This window comes from Hippopotamus amphibius, chromosome 3 (assembly GCF_030028045.1).
Source record: "Hippopotamus amphibius kiboko isolate mHipAmp2 chromosome 3, mHipAmp2.hap2, whole genome shotgun sequence".
In the NCBI taxonomy this organism is placed as follows: Eukaryota; Metazoa; Chordata; class Mammalia; order Artiodactyla; family Hippopotamidae; genus Hippopotamus; species Hippopotamus amphibius.
Genome location: NC_080188.1, coordinates 31590709 through 31605715, shown reverse-complemented (window position 1 = coordinate 31605715; position 15007 = coordinate 31590709). Strand labels below are relative to the sequence as shown.

The 15007-nt window shown below is 37.4% G+C and overlaps 1 protein-coding gene across 2 annotated transcripts in view; it reads right to left on the bottom strand.

The window, feature by feature from the left end:
- Positions 1–15007, bottom strand: part of LOC130848278 (DNA-directed RNA polymerase II subunit RPB2) — a 53883-nt gene that overhangs the window by 7257 nt on the left and 31619 nt on the right. For both annotated transcript variants that reach the window (XM_057726556.1, XM_057726557.1), the window contains 5 exons: positions 14852–15006; positions 13735–13933; positions 13259–13427; positions 2640–2736; positions 1398–1492 (listed from right to left, as the gene is read on the bottom strand). In XM_057726556.1, coding sequence (XP_057582539.1) covers positions 1398–1492; positions 2640–2736; positions 13259–13427; positions 13735–13933; positions 14852–15006 — 715 coding nt within the window. The remainder of the gene's footprint in view (positions 1–1397; positions 1493–2639; positions 2737–13258; positions 13428–13734; positions 13934–14851; position 15007) is intronic.

Below are 15007 nucleotides of genomic sequence, written 5' to 3'. Positions count from 1 at the left end.
AGAAAAAGAATTTTCTGAGATGGTAATACCATAAAGAAAAGTATTTAAAATGTCATATAGGGACTTCCCTGATGGCACAGTGATTAAGAATCTGCCTGCCAATGCAGAAAACACAAGTTCTAGCCCTGGTTCGGAAGGATCCTACACGCCTTGGAGCAACTAAGCCTGTGAGCCACAACTACTGAGCCTACACTCTAGAGCCCATGAGCCACAACTACTAAGCCCACATGCCACAACTAGTGAAGCCTGCTCACCCTTGAGCCCATGCTGCACAAGAGAAGCCACCACAATGAGAAGCCCACACACCGCAATGAAGAGCAGCCCCTGCTTGTCGCAACTAGAGAAAGCCTGTGTGCAGCAACGAAGACCCAATGCAACCAATAAATTATTTTAAAAAGCCACCCTTTAAAAAACATTAATAGTAATAATAATGAAACATCACATAATCCCCCTCCCAAAAAGATTAAAAACCAAATACATAAATCAGTTTCAAGTCAGAAGTTCATAGGAATCTCTAACACATGTAATGTGCCCTTACTCCAAATATTACAAACTATTCTGAACTTGGTAAAAAGCATTGGACTGAGCATTGGAAAATCAGATTCTCCATTTGCTAAGTGACTTTGGATAAGTGTGCTGCCATCTTCTGATCTCTATATTACACGACAAAGAGTATCTATGTCCTCTACACACAACCTTCCACAGAAAGTTTGAATTTAATCTTCTATAATCTTAACCGCACTGAACATCAATTCACTGCTACACAGAACCACCCATAGGAAATGGAGTAATAGGAAGATACCCAAGGAAACAAAAACATTTTACTTCATGCAATACTACTATAAGCCAAAACTGTAGTGGAGATAACCCATTTCCCTGGGACATCCCATCTATTCTACTGTATACAGCGTTTAAGTGTCTGTAAAAATAATAACTAGAAATGTTTTTTTCCAGAAGAAACAAATTTCTAGGTATCCTCACATATTTGTCTATCCAAATATTGTGGCTAGACAAACATTATGGTCACACCACAATGTGAAGAGGAGAGGCAGTTCCCATGCAAATACATAAACTGAGGGACAGGACACAGTACAAGTGAGAACGGGGCTGAGGTGTGTCCCATGAAATTACATGATCTCTCTGATTTCCTAAATCCCCTCCTCAGTGCAGGACCTAGCAGGATGGAAGGACTATAGCAAGCCAACTCCTAGGTGCAAAGACTTCTGGCAAATATACTTATTTCCTTAAATACAAGCTCTAAGAATGACAAGAAAACATACTCCTACATGGCAAAAAGAAAGGGGAGGGAAGGGGGGTACCAAACCCAGAAAAATTAATCAGAAAAACCATGGCAAGTTAACTTTGAGTTTCATAATTTCAATGTCAGTATCACTCACCCTGGCAAGTTTCACGTGTAGGCTTCTCAAAAACTTCTTCTTGATCAAACCCTTTTTTAGACTCCTGTTCTTTGTATGATCGATAGAAAACAGACCTAAAAACACATGGTTCTAAAGTTAACTTCTCACTTGGTGTACAGCAAAAACTGGCACAACAGTGTTAAGAAATTATATTCCAATAAAGAGCTTAAAATAAATAAAATAATTTAAAAAATAAAAATAATAACATTAACTTCCATTTTCCTTTAATAATAGGGCTTAGAACACACCAATAAATTTTACTTAATTGATAGCTGATAATTTAAACCATGGCAATTTAACCATGAATCTGGGACAAGAGTTAACTGTATTAAGGGTCAAGGTTAATCCTAAGAGTTATTACACAGGCCACACATGTAGCAATTGACCCATAACTTTAACACAGCTGGAATTATATGGAGAACAGGAAGAACTAATGTCACTGAGTCCAACCTTCTACTCAAAATAAGAATTCTTCCCATAATAACCCTCAGAGATGGCCACCTAGAATCTGCCCCAATATTTCTAGTGAGAAGTTTATGCTATTAAGCTATAACGTCCCCCTCTGGTCTTAATGCTATCCTCTGAAACTACAAGCATACAGGGAAAAAAAAAATCCATCCTCTCTTCTAAACTCCTCTTTTTTAACCAACTTTCACATGCCATGGATTTGAGTTTAATGTTTGACAATAAAATAATCAAACTGAAGAATAATAGAAAATAAGATTGAAAAAGAAAATATACTATAATATTAACAGCAATTATTTATGGGTCTTAAAACTCTAGGCTTATTTTTACTTTAGACATTTCTGTATTACCTAAACAACAAACATTTACTTGCTTACAAAAAAAGGGGTACTCAAAATGTTAGCATTTGAAAACCCTCACGTACAAGCAGTGTCTTCAGCTGTTCATGACCATCACCCAGGCCTTCTGCTTTGTGAAGTAGGGCACTGATTTCACCACACTAACCCCTATATAGGCAACCACACAACAACAAGTGCCTGGCAAATATCCACAGAATTTCATGGATGGAGGCAGAAGATTAAACATCTTAGAAAAATTTCTCTGTTGTCAGATCAAAACTTCTTCTGTGCTGACATTCAAGACCCCCAAAAGTCTGGAGACACACAAGTCACACCTACTTTTAAAGAACTTTTTTTTAATTGAAATATTAATATTTCCACTATATCTGTATTTTGACAACTTTTATAGATAACTGACCTGAAAAAGCCTCGATCTACAGCTGAACGATTCATGATAACAGAGTCTTCTTGATTATATCCAGTGTATGATGCAATGGCCACAATTGAGTTAATACCTGTAGTGAATTTAAGAGCAAACAATAAAGCACCATATGAGAAACAAACAAAAATTACCCCTTTCTTTTAAATGCATTTTAATTTAATCATATTTGCCGCAAGTGTTTTCACCACAGTAAACTGTCAAAGTCTACCCCTCCTGGATATATGAATATATATAACTGAATCACTATGCTGTACACCTGAAACTAACACAATATTGTAAATCAGCTACAAAATAAAAATAATATTTAAATAAATAAAGCAACAAGTATTAAAGAAGAAAAAAGCTTAAAACTCTATAAACTAGTAGATTGCAATATAAGAAATGACTGTTGAATGTGAGTGGGATTTCAATGAACATAATTCACATATATGTGAATCATCAGATTTTCCAAAAATTGAAACACACTCAACTCTAAAGCTATAGTAACAGGGCTTCTGTGGTGGCACAGTGGTTAAGAATCCATCTGCCAGGGCAGGGGAGACGAGTTCAAGTCCTGGTCTGGGAAGATCCCACATGCCGCGGAGCAACTAAGCCCGTGCACCACAACTACTGAGCCTGCCCTCTAAAGCCCACGAGTCACAACTATTGAGCCCACGTGCTGCAACTACTGAAGCCCGTGCACCTCGAGCCTGTGCTCCGCAACAAGAAGCCACAGCAATAAAAAGCCTGCACACTGCAATGAAAAGCAGCCCCCGCTCTCTACAACTAGAGAAAGCCCATGCGTAGCAATGAAGACACAATGCAGCCAAAATAAATAAAAAATAAATTTTTTTTAAAAAGTTCATCCATGTTGTCACAAATAATAGGATTTCCCTCTTTAAAAAAATAAACAGATAAATAAATAAAGCTACAGTAACATAATATCGTGATCTAAGTACTTCAAATGTGCAGTAAAAACTATGCCTACAGAATACAAAGTAGCCAAAATGTGGATGATTGAATGTTTTGGTTATCTAAATTCTGAATAAACAGTTTATATTTACTTCCTTAAAGCTAAATTCAACTTTCAAAACACAACCCACCCTTCAAGATGAGACACACTATTCATTTACTCTTTTATGTGTACAGCAGGGTTGTGAAAGTTTTAATAAGCAGAGTGCAGGTAAGGGGTAGCAGTGCTGCTGGCCTGGGTATGGGTCACTAAAGACACACTCCTCCAACTCTCTGATTCCCAGTAATTCCCAACCCAAGATAGGCTAGATTTGTAGAAAGAGAGACATGCAAAAGCAGGCCCTCCTCCCTAACAACTACATCTGCTTCTCCTGAACAACTACATTTCTATGGCCTGCTGTGCCATAGAAAGTTTTCCACTAGCTATTTTAAACGCACTGGCTCAAGGTAGCTGACTCCAGTTTATTTGTTTGAATTCATTAACTTGAATTAACCTGAATTCATTCATAACATTTTAAGAAATAAATTCACACAAAAGCTTAGATTTCAAGCTTTTCTTAAAAAATCGATCTGGCATCACTGGGTCTGCATGTACATATCACAACCATAGCTGAAGCTGAACAGGGCTAACCCCCAACTCCACCTTCTCATCAATTTTGCCTAAGCCTGTAGGAACCTGAGACTGCAAGCCCTATTTAACAGATAACACTAAACACTTTGTGCTCTCTAAGGAAGAAGGATCATAGTAACAAGAGGGCATCTGTTGTTCTGAGCACCCTGATGGATTTGTGTATCTAAATTTGGAGCAGGAAAACTTAAATGCTCTGTTGGGAGAGGAGGGGAGTAACAAATCCTCCAAGGGAAAGGCAGTGTCAGGGAAGCTGAGTCCTTCCCGGGAAGGACCAGAGATAAAGCACCCAATACCAGGGAGCCAAGGGTTTTCAGAGATCAGAAAAGTCAACTAGTCTCTCCTCAGGTGTGCAATGAAAACTCCTCTTGAAAATCTAAATGACTTCCTCTAAGGAGTCTTTAGTAATATCCATACTAGTCACCACTCTTGTGTGGACTGTGAGAAAACTAGCAGAATTTTAATTTTTACACACAGTCAAGCTGCATAAGGCAGAGAATGTACATAAAGATGTAGGATCCTGAAGGCAGGGGGGAATCTGAAAAGAGTTGAGAATTCTTTTTGCAGAAATCCCAGGCTCTTGGGAGATGTGATGTGATCCTACTACTAGGGAAGCCAGTAGCAGGACATATGTGACATTTGTAATATATGGAACAGGCAAGACTTCCCTAGTATGTCCTCATGTTTCTGTGCAGCACAACCTATGGCCCTCCCTCTTCTCCAGGTGACAGCCTATAGGTGCTCAACTATCTTGGCCCTTGTAGGGCTTTCCTCCTCTCATGTGACAATCCCTGGATCACCCACACATGCTATATCTACTACAGCCAGGAGGCAACCCCCTCCATCCTACAACTTTTATCCAAGGTATCTGGGCAAGTCTGAAAGCTCAGCTAAATTTAGCTTAAAACAGTAAACTTCTGAATTATATTTCTAATACTTTCTTCTTAGTTTAAAAGCCCCAACTCAAGAAACAATGTAGTGAAGAGGAAACAGCACAAGAAAGTGAAATGGAAGGAAGGCCTATACCTGGTCTAAAAGAAAAAAAAAAAAAGACCAGAGTTTACATACTGGATTTACAAATTAAGTTGTATAACTTTGGGCAAATAACCTTCCTGGTCCTGTCTCTACATCTGTAAAACAGATATGATACAACCATCACTATCACTAATCAGCTAACATTTATTTCTCCCTTATTAACTGCTAAGCACTAAGCAGTGAGTTTTAAGTAGATTTAACCATTTAATCATCACAAAAGCTTTATGAGACAGACACTAATATTATTCTCATTTTGTAGGTGAAAACATCACAAAGCTTTTATGATGCTTAGAAATAACATGTAGAGATGGGTTCAAGATGGCAGAGTAGAAGGACATGTGCTCACTCCCTCTTACAAGAGCACTGGAATCACAACTAACTGCTGAACAATCATCGACAGGAAGACACTGGAACTCACCAAAAAAGATACCCCACATCCAAAGACAAAGGAGAAACCGCAATGAGATGGTAGGAGGGCTGCAACTGCGATAAAATCAAATCCCAGAACTGATGGGTGGGCGACTCACAAACTGGAGAACAATTATACCACAGAAGTCCACCCACTGGAGGGAGGGTTCTGAGCCCCACGTCAGGCTTCCCAACCTGGGGGTCCGGCAATGGGAGGAGGAATCCCCAGAGAATCAGACTTTGAAGGCCAGCAGGATTTGACTGCAGGACTTCCACAGCACTGGGGGAAACAGAAACTCCACTCTTGGAGGGTACACACACTCTTGGAGGGTACACACACAAAGCAATGTGCACACCAGGACCCGGGGGAAGGAGCAGTGACTCCACAGGAGACTGAACCAGACCTACCTGCTAGTGTTGGACGGTCCCTGTAGAGGCAGGGGATGGCTGTGACTCACCACGGGGACAAGGACACTGACAGCAGAAGTTCTGGGAAGTACTCATTGGAGGGAGCCCTCCCAGAGTCTGCCATGAGCCCCACCAAACAGCCTGTAAGCTTCAGTGCTGGGTCACCTCAGGTCAAACAACCAACAGGGAGGGAACTCAGCCCCACCCATCAGCAGACAACTGGATTAAAGTTTTACTGAGCATTGCCCACCAGAGCAACACCCAGCTCTACCCACCACCAGTTCCCCACATCAGGAAGCATGCACAAGCCTCTTAGATAGCCTCATCCATCAGAGGGCAGACAGAAGTAGCTAGAGTAACTATAATCCTGCAGCCCGTGGAACAAAAACCACAGCCACAGAAAGATACACAAAATGAAAAGGCAGAGGACTTTGTACCAGATGAAGGAACAAGATAAAACCCCAGAAAAACAACTAAATGAAGTGGAGATAGGCCACCTTCCAGAAAAAGAATTCAGAATAATGATGATGAAGATGTTCCAGGACCTCAGAAAAAGACTGCATGCAAAGATGGAAACGATTCAAGAAATGTTTAAAAAAGACCTAGAAGAATTAAAGAACAAACAGAAATAACCAATACAATAACTAAAATGAAAAATAAACTAGAAGGAATCAATAGCAGAATAACTGAGGCAGAAGAACAGATAAGTGACCTGGAAGACAGAATGATGGAAATTACTGCCACGGAACAGAATAAAGAAAAAAGAATGAAAAGAAATGAAGACATCTTAAAAGACCTCTGGGACAACATTAAACACACCAACACATTATAGGGGTCCCAGAAGAAGAAGAGAGAGAGAGAAAGGACCCAAGAATATACTGGAAGAGATTATAGTTGAAAACTTCACTAACATGAGAAAGGAAACAGCCACCCAAGTCCAGGAAGTGCAGAGTCCCAGGCAGGATAAACCTAAGGAGAAACACCACAAGACAAGTTAAACTGACAAAAATTAAAGACATAGAAAAATTATTAAAAGCAACAAGGGAAAAATGACAAATACCACACAAGGGAACTGCCATAAGGTTAACAGCTGATTTCTCAGCAGAAACCCTGCAAGCCAGGAGTGGCACAATATATTTAAAGTGATGAAAGGGAAGAACCTACAACCAAGAATACTCTACCCAGCAAGGATCTCATTCAGATTCGATGGAGAAATCAAAAGCTTTACAGACAAGCAACAGCTAAGAGAATTCAGCACCACCCAACCAGCCCTACAAGAAATGCTAAAGGAACTTCTCTAAGTGGGAAACACAAGAGAAGAAAAAGATCTACGAAAACAAACCCATACAGATCAGAACAGAAATAAATGAAATAGAAACAAAAAAAACAATAGCAAAGATCAATAAAACTAAAAGCTGGTTCTTTGAGAAGATAAACAAAATTGATAAACTCATCAAGAAAAAGAGGGAGAAGACTCAAATCAATAAAATTAGAAATGAAACAAAAGGCACAACAGACACTGCAGAAATAAAAAGCATCATAAGAGACTACTACAAGCAACTATACGCCAATAAAATGGACAACCTAGAAGAAATGGACAAATGCTTGGAAAGGTTTAACCTTCTAAGACTGAATCAGGAAGAAATAGAAAATATGAACAGACCAATCACAAGTTATGAAGTTGAAACTGTGATTAAAAATCTTTCAGCAAACAAAAGTTCAGGACCAGATGACTTCACAGGTGAATTCTATCAAACATTTAGGGAAGAGCTAACATTTATCTTTCTCAAATTCTTCCGAAAAACTGCAGAGGAAGAAACACTCCCAAACTTATTCTCTGAGGCCACCATCACCCTGATACCAAAACCAGACAAATATTCTACAAAAGAAAGAAAATTATACACTAATATCACTGATGAATACAGATGCAAAAATCCTCAACAAAATACCAGCAAACAGAATCCAACAACACATTAAAAGGATCATACACCATGATCAAGTGGGGTTTATCCCAGGGATGCAAGGATTCTTCAATATATGCAAATCAATCGGTGTGATACACCATATTAACAAATTAAAGAATAAAAGCCATATGATCATCTCAATAGATGCAGAAAAAGCTTTCGACAAAATTCAATACCCATTTTTGATAAAAACTCTCCAGAAAGTAGGCATAGAGGGAACCTACCTCAATATAATAAAGGCCATATAGGACAAACCCACAGCAAACATCATTCTCAATGCTGAAAAACTGAAAGCATTCCCTCTAAGATCAGGAAAAAGACAAGGATGTCCACTCTCACTGCTACTATTCAACATAGTTTTGGAAGTCCTTGCCACAGCAATCAGAGAAGAAAAAGAAATCAAAGGAATCCAAATTGGAAAAGAAGAAGTCAAACTGTCCCTGTTCGCAGATGACATGATACCATACATAGAAAATCCTAAAGATGCCACCAGAAAACTACTTAAGCTAATCAATGAATTTGGTAAAGTTGCAGGATACAAAATTAACACACAGAAATCTGTTGCATTTCTATACACTAACAATGAAAGATCAGAAAGAGAAATTAAGGAAACAATCCCATTCACTACTGCAACAAAAAGAATAAAATACCTAGGAATATAGGGATGGTGGGAAGGAGTCACAGGAGGGAGGGGATATGCAGATATATGTATAAATACAGCTGATTCACTCTGTTGTATAGCAGAAACTGGCACAACAGTGTAAAGCAATTACACTCCAAAAATACCTAGGAATAAACCTAACTAAGGAGGTAAAAGACCTGTACTCAGAAAACTATAAGACACTGATGAAAGAAATCAAAGATGACACAGACAGATGGAGAGATACACCATGTTCTTGGATTGGAAGAATCAATATTGTGAAAATGACTATACTACCCAAAGCAACCTATAGATTCAATGCAACCCCTATCAAATTACCAATGGCATCTTTTTACAGAATTAGAACAAAAAATCCTAAAATCTGTATGGAGACACAAAAGACCCCCAAATAACCAAAGCAATCTTGAGGGGAAAAAAATGCAGCTGGAGAAATCAGACTCCCTGACTTCAGACTATACTACAAGGCTACAATAATCAAGACGATATGGTATAGGCACAAAAAGATAGAAATATAGATCAGTGGAACAGGACAGAAAGCCCAGAGATAAACTATGGTCAACTAATCTATGACAATGGAGGCAAGGACACACAATGGAGAACAGACAGGTTCTTCAATAAGTGGTGCTGGGAAAACTGGTCAGCTACATGTAAAAGTATGAAATTAGAACACTCCCTAACACCATACACAAAAATAAACTCAAAATGGATTAAAGACCTAAATGTAAAGCTAGACACTATAAAACTCTTAGAGGAAAACAAAGGAAGAACACTCTTTGACATAAGTCACAGCAAGATTTTTTTTGACCCACCTTCCAGAGTAATGGAAATAAAAACAAAAATAAGTGGGACCTAATGAAACTTAAAAGTTTTTGCACAGCAAAGGAAACTATAAACAAGACAAAAAGATAACCCACAGAATCAGAGAAAATATTTGCAAATGAATCAACAAAGGATTAATCTCCAAAATATATAAACAGTCCATGCAGCTCAATATCAAAAACACAAACAACCCAATCAAAAAATGGGCAGAAGACCTAAATAGGCATTTCGCCAAAGAAGACATACAGATGGCCAAGAGGCACAAGAAAAGCTGCTCAACATCACTAATTATTAGAGAAATGCAAATCAAAACTACCATGAGGTATCACCTCACACCGGTTAAAATGGGCATCATCAGAAAATCTACAAACAATAAATGCTGGAGAGGGTATGGAGAAAAGGGAACCCTCTTGCACTGTTGGTGAGCATATACATTGAAACAGCCACTACGGAGAACAGTATGGAGGTTCCTTAAAAAACTAAAAGCAGAACTACCATATGACCCAGCAATCCCACTGCTGGGCATATACCCAGAGAAAACCACAACTCAAAAAGATGCATGCACCCCCAATGTTCACTGCAGCACTATTTACAATAGCCAGGTCATGGAAGCAACCTAAATGTCCATCAACATATGAATGGATAAAGAAGATGTGGTACATATATACAATGTAATATTACTCAGCCATAAAATGGAACGAAATTGTGTCATTTGTAGAGACATGGATAGATCTAGACTGTCATACAGAGTGAAGTAAGTCAGAAAGAGAAAAACAAATATCGTATATTAACGCATATATGCGGAATCTAGAAAAATGGTACAGATTACCGGTTTGCATGGCAGAAATAGAGACATAGATGTAGAAAACAAACAATATGGACACCAAGGAGGGAAAGCGGCTGGGGTGGGGGGATAAATTGGGAGATTGGGATTGCCAGATATAAGTTACTAATAAGAAAAAAATCAAACTGTACACTTTAAATGTACGCAGTTTATTGCATATCAATTATATCTCAATAAAATTCTTAAAAAAAAAAAATAACATGTAAAGCGCCTCGGGTGGTATTTCACACAAACTGCTCAATCAATATTAGTAACTTTAAAAAAGTATCTGTTATAAAACATGAAGAGCCCTGAGAATATACCACTGCTTTTACACTAGTCCTGCCAAAAATTCATAACCTGAACATAAATCATGGGAAAACAACAGTCAAACCCAAACTGAGAGGCAATATATAAAGCAATTTGACTAGACTCTTCAAAAATGTGAAGGTCATACAGACAAGCAAAAACTAAAGAACTGTTCCAGATTACAGAGACTAAAGAGACATGCACAATCCTGGATTAGATCCTAGACCTATAAAGGACATTATGAGGACAACTGGCAAAATCTGAACTGGGGACTGCTGACTAGATGGGTATCAGTGTTAACTCCCTGATGTTGATGGCTGTACTGTGGAGAATGTCTTTGTTTTTAGGAAACATACAACACTGAAGTGATGTGGCTTCACGTCTGCAACTTACTTCCAAATGGTTCAAGAAGAAACAGAAAGGGAAAGAATAAGGCAAACGTGGAAAATGTGAACTAGGAAATGTGGATAAATAGTATATAGGAGTTCTATGTAACAGTCTTACAACTTTTCTGTAAGCTTGAAATTATCTCAAAATAAAGTTTTTTAAATATAGATAGATAACAAGATTAAGGCATGAAGCAATAACAGAACTGAAAGGCATGTAGTCCCTACGAGCCATGCCCTCACCACTTCGTATCAGTGCCAAATGAACATTCTATTTCAAATCCAATCCTTTACATGTTTCCTTTCTTCTCTAGCCATAAAGAAACTATTATCTAAATGTTGAAGAAAACAGAGCACTTGCAAGGACAGCCCAAAGATATGAGCATACTGTAGACAACATAACAGACTTTGTTTTTCTAGACAAGAGTAACCCCTTGTGGAAGATTTTGAAAGTAAATCATTCTAACCTGTGCGAATTTGCTATCAAAATATTAGATCTCCAATTATAGTAAATAATTTAAAACCGCCACTATTTACAAGCCAAACTTTACTAAGTAAATAATATTACCCATGGTCAAAGCCAAAATCCTGCTAATAATACGAGAAGACAACAATTGTGCCAAAGAACTATGCTGTCTCCTTTATATTCAACACTCTGATACCCTTCAGACTTCTCTGCACCATTTCACCTGTTGCCCAGTCTCCTTGAGAATCTCTTCCTGCAAATTCCTGATTCTTCTCCTTATAAGCTACGTCTCAAATCTCTCTCCTGATTTCTTTCCCTGGTGCCTGAAGTTCTGGCTGTATGTGGCTTTATTCTCACTCTGAATTTTCCCTCAGCAATTTCACAGTAATCTATAATTATCATTAATATATCAAAAACTTCACAGCTCTTGATTTGACCTTCTTTCTAACCACATTTGCAATTCACTGTTGGAGAATCATTCCTGAGATGTTTTGGCAGCAATTTCAAATCTTACTATCTTACCTCTAAAACCTCTTCTTTCAATCTGAAAAAGAGTAGATATATGTATAACTGACTCACTTTGTTGTACAACAGAAACTAACACAACATTGTAAATCAACTATTCTCCAATAAAAATTAATTTTAAAAAATAAACAAAACCTCTTCTTTCTTCTAATGTGCTCCCAATATTATTAATAGTATCTCTCCCCTTGATCACCCACACCAGGAACACCAACAGCATTTCCAATTCCCTTCTTCCCTCTCTTCATCACTCTACAACAAATCAGTAATTAAGTCTTATCAGTGTATTCTAACAGGTGTCTCGCGCCTTTATGCTTTTTCACTTCTTAATAAGGATCTTACCATTTCTCACTTAGACCACTGCAAGAACCTCTAAGGTATCTCCCTACTTAATATCGTCTGACTCTAATCTACCCTTTCCGTGACTGCCAGAATGATATTCTAAAATAAACTTCTAATTGTATTACTTCCTTGTTCAAAAAGGCTGGATAGGTCTTCATTCTCAAAATAAAATTCAACCTGCTATCTCCACACTATGAGACCCAGTATCATTCTCTTGCATTTCTACTCCACCCATACTAAACCAACATAAATACCAACCGTTGCCTTCATGCATCCAGGACCTTGTTCAAATCATCTCTCAAGTTCAAATACCCTTTCATCAACTTTAGTCCAAAATGCTACCTCCCCCATGAAATTGGCTCTAAATTCCAACAGGAATCAATCATTTCTTTCACTCTGTGCTTCCAAAGGAATCTATACCTCCATCATAACACTTTACACATATCTATCTTTTTATTTAATTGCGCTCATGTTTTCCCACCACATAAAAAATTCTATGAGAATAGAGACTGTGTCATATGCATTTCATTAACCATCCAAAGAACCCCCAAAAGTGCCTTAACAGAAATAGAGACCACAGATATAGAGAACAAACATATGGACACCAAGTGGGGAAAGCAGGGGTGGGGGGAATGAATTGGGAGACTGGGGACTGCCATATATACATTACTAATAAGAAAAAATATATAAAATTGTACACTTTAAATATATGCAGTTTATTGTATGTCAATTGTATCTCAATAAAAGTTCTTAAAAAAAAAGGCAATGTAGTAACTCAAGCAAACAAAAAAAAGGCAATGTGATAACTCAAAAAAAAAAAAATGCCTTAAGCATGGCAGGCTCTTAAAAAATGTAGAGCAAAACTGAACATACCTGCTGGCAGCTCTCTAAATCGTAGATATTCCATAGACCGTGTAGTCACAAGAGGTTTTTGAGGATAATACAAAACATGGGCCAATGTATCCATACGAACATGAAAGTTGGTGATATAAACTCCCATAGCCTGCTTACCCATAGCAGACTGGTATGTGTTTCTAGGGGACTAAAGGTAGAAATGAAAAGCAGAGTCAGTGAAAATTTAATTACTTCTAAATAAATAGACTCTACAGGGTACTTCATAAATCAGAAATACTATTGGTAAAGTTCCTATTTTTTCTGAAAGATAAGTGATAACCATTTGGAATAATCAATTATGGCTCCTAAGAGTCAAACACACGAATAAACATATTAAATGCTATAGTTCATAGTCTTTACACTAAAAGGCTTTTCTACCGGAAGAAACTACAGACTAATCTCTAATTTTTATTCTATTCCCAATTCCTCACGAAGCATTAAAAACTGCTACCAACCTGGTTATGATCAGGAAAAGGAATAATAGATGCACAGACACCAAGAATCATAGATGGATGAATCTCACAGTGTGTATATGTGGAACAATAAGCTACTTCTTTCTCCTGTAAATCATCTGGGGTCATTGCAAGCATCACTGTTTCTTCTTCTAGAGTATCAATATATTCTACTACCCCACTGGCCACAAGATCCTGCCAACTAAAAAAGAAGAATTCATTTACTTTCCTTACTTCCTGAACTATTTTAATTAACTAAGCTTCTCCTTAATAAAGAGTATTCCTATAGCTGTATGTACTCACATAGAAAGTGTCCCAAAATACATAATTATTGTTAACAATGAAAAAAAAAGTTACTGAACAATACACATAAAGTACGGCTCCATAACTACTGTTAGTTTGTTTTGCTCTGTTCTGATCTAAAGAACCTACTTGTGCAGTCAGGGTGAGTATACAAAAACAAAAAATAAGGTCTAGAAGAACATATAGCCCAACTGGTAACAGTATCTACTTTTGCAAAGGAGAGTGTGCAATGGGGGCTTTCATATATTTTTATTACACCTATTTTTTAAATTTTTTTTACAATAAAAATATATACATTCATATATCACTAATAATGAATTGTAAAAGATTCCTTTTATTAAGTTATCATATTGTTCATATTATGTTATATATATTATATACATTATTTATATTACATAGGTTATTTCTTTTTCTTTTTCTTTTTCTTTTTTTTTTGGCCTTGCCATACAGCATGCAGGATCCTAGCTCCCTGACCAGGGATCAAAACCATGCCCCCTGCAGTGGAAGCACAGAGTCCTACATAGGTTATTTCTTATTAGTAGCAGAGATAGTCTTTACCATGTCACAAAGACTTTTATGCTTAAATAAAACCCTAAAGTCTCTTACTTGATAACAAAAATTACAAAAAAACAAATGTGACTGTTAATGAGTACAGAGTTTCTTTTTAGGGTCAATGAAAATATTCTGCAATTAGATTGAGGTAATAGTTGCACAATCTTGTGACTATACTAAAAAGCACTGAACTACATACTTTAAAATGCTTAATTTTAGGGCATGTGAATTATACCTAACTTTTTTTCTAACTACATGTTCTTACCTGTAATTGTTATATTCTCTCTCTTTTAACTGATCAATGTGTCTCTTCTTCAAAAGTAGCTTTTGTTTTTCCACAATCAGAAGTGGTCTACAAATACGGCCTGCATCTGTATAGATCCGAATCTCCCTCTCTCGAATATCTCTGATCATAGAAACC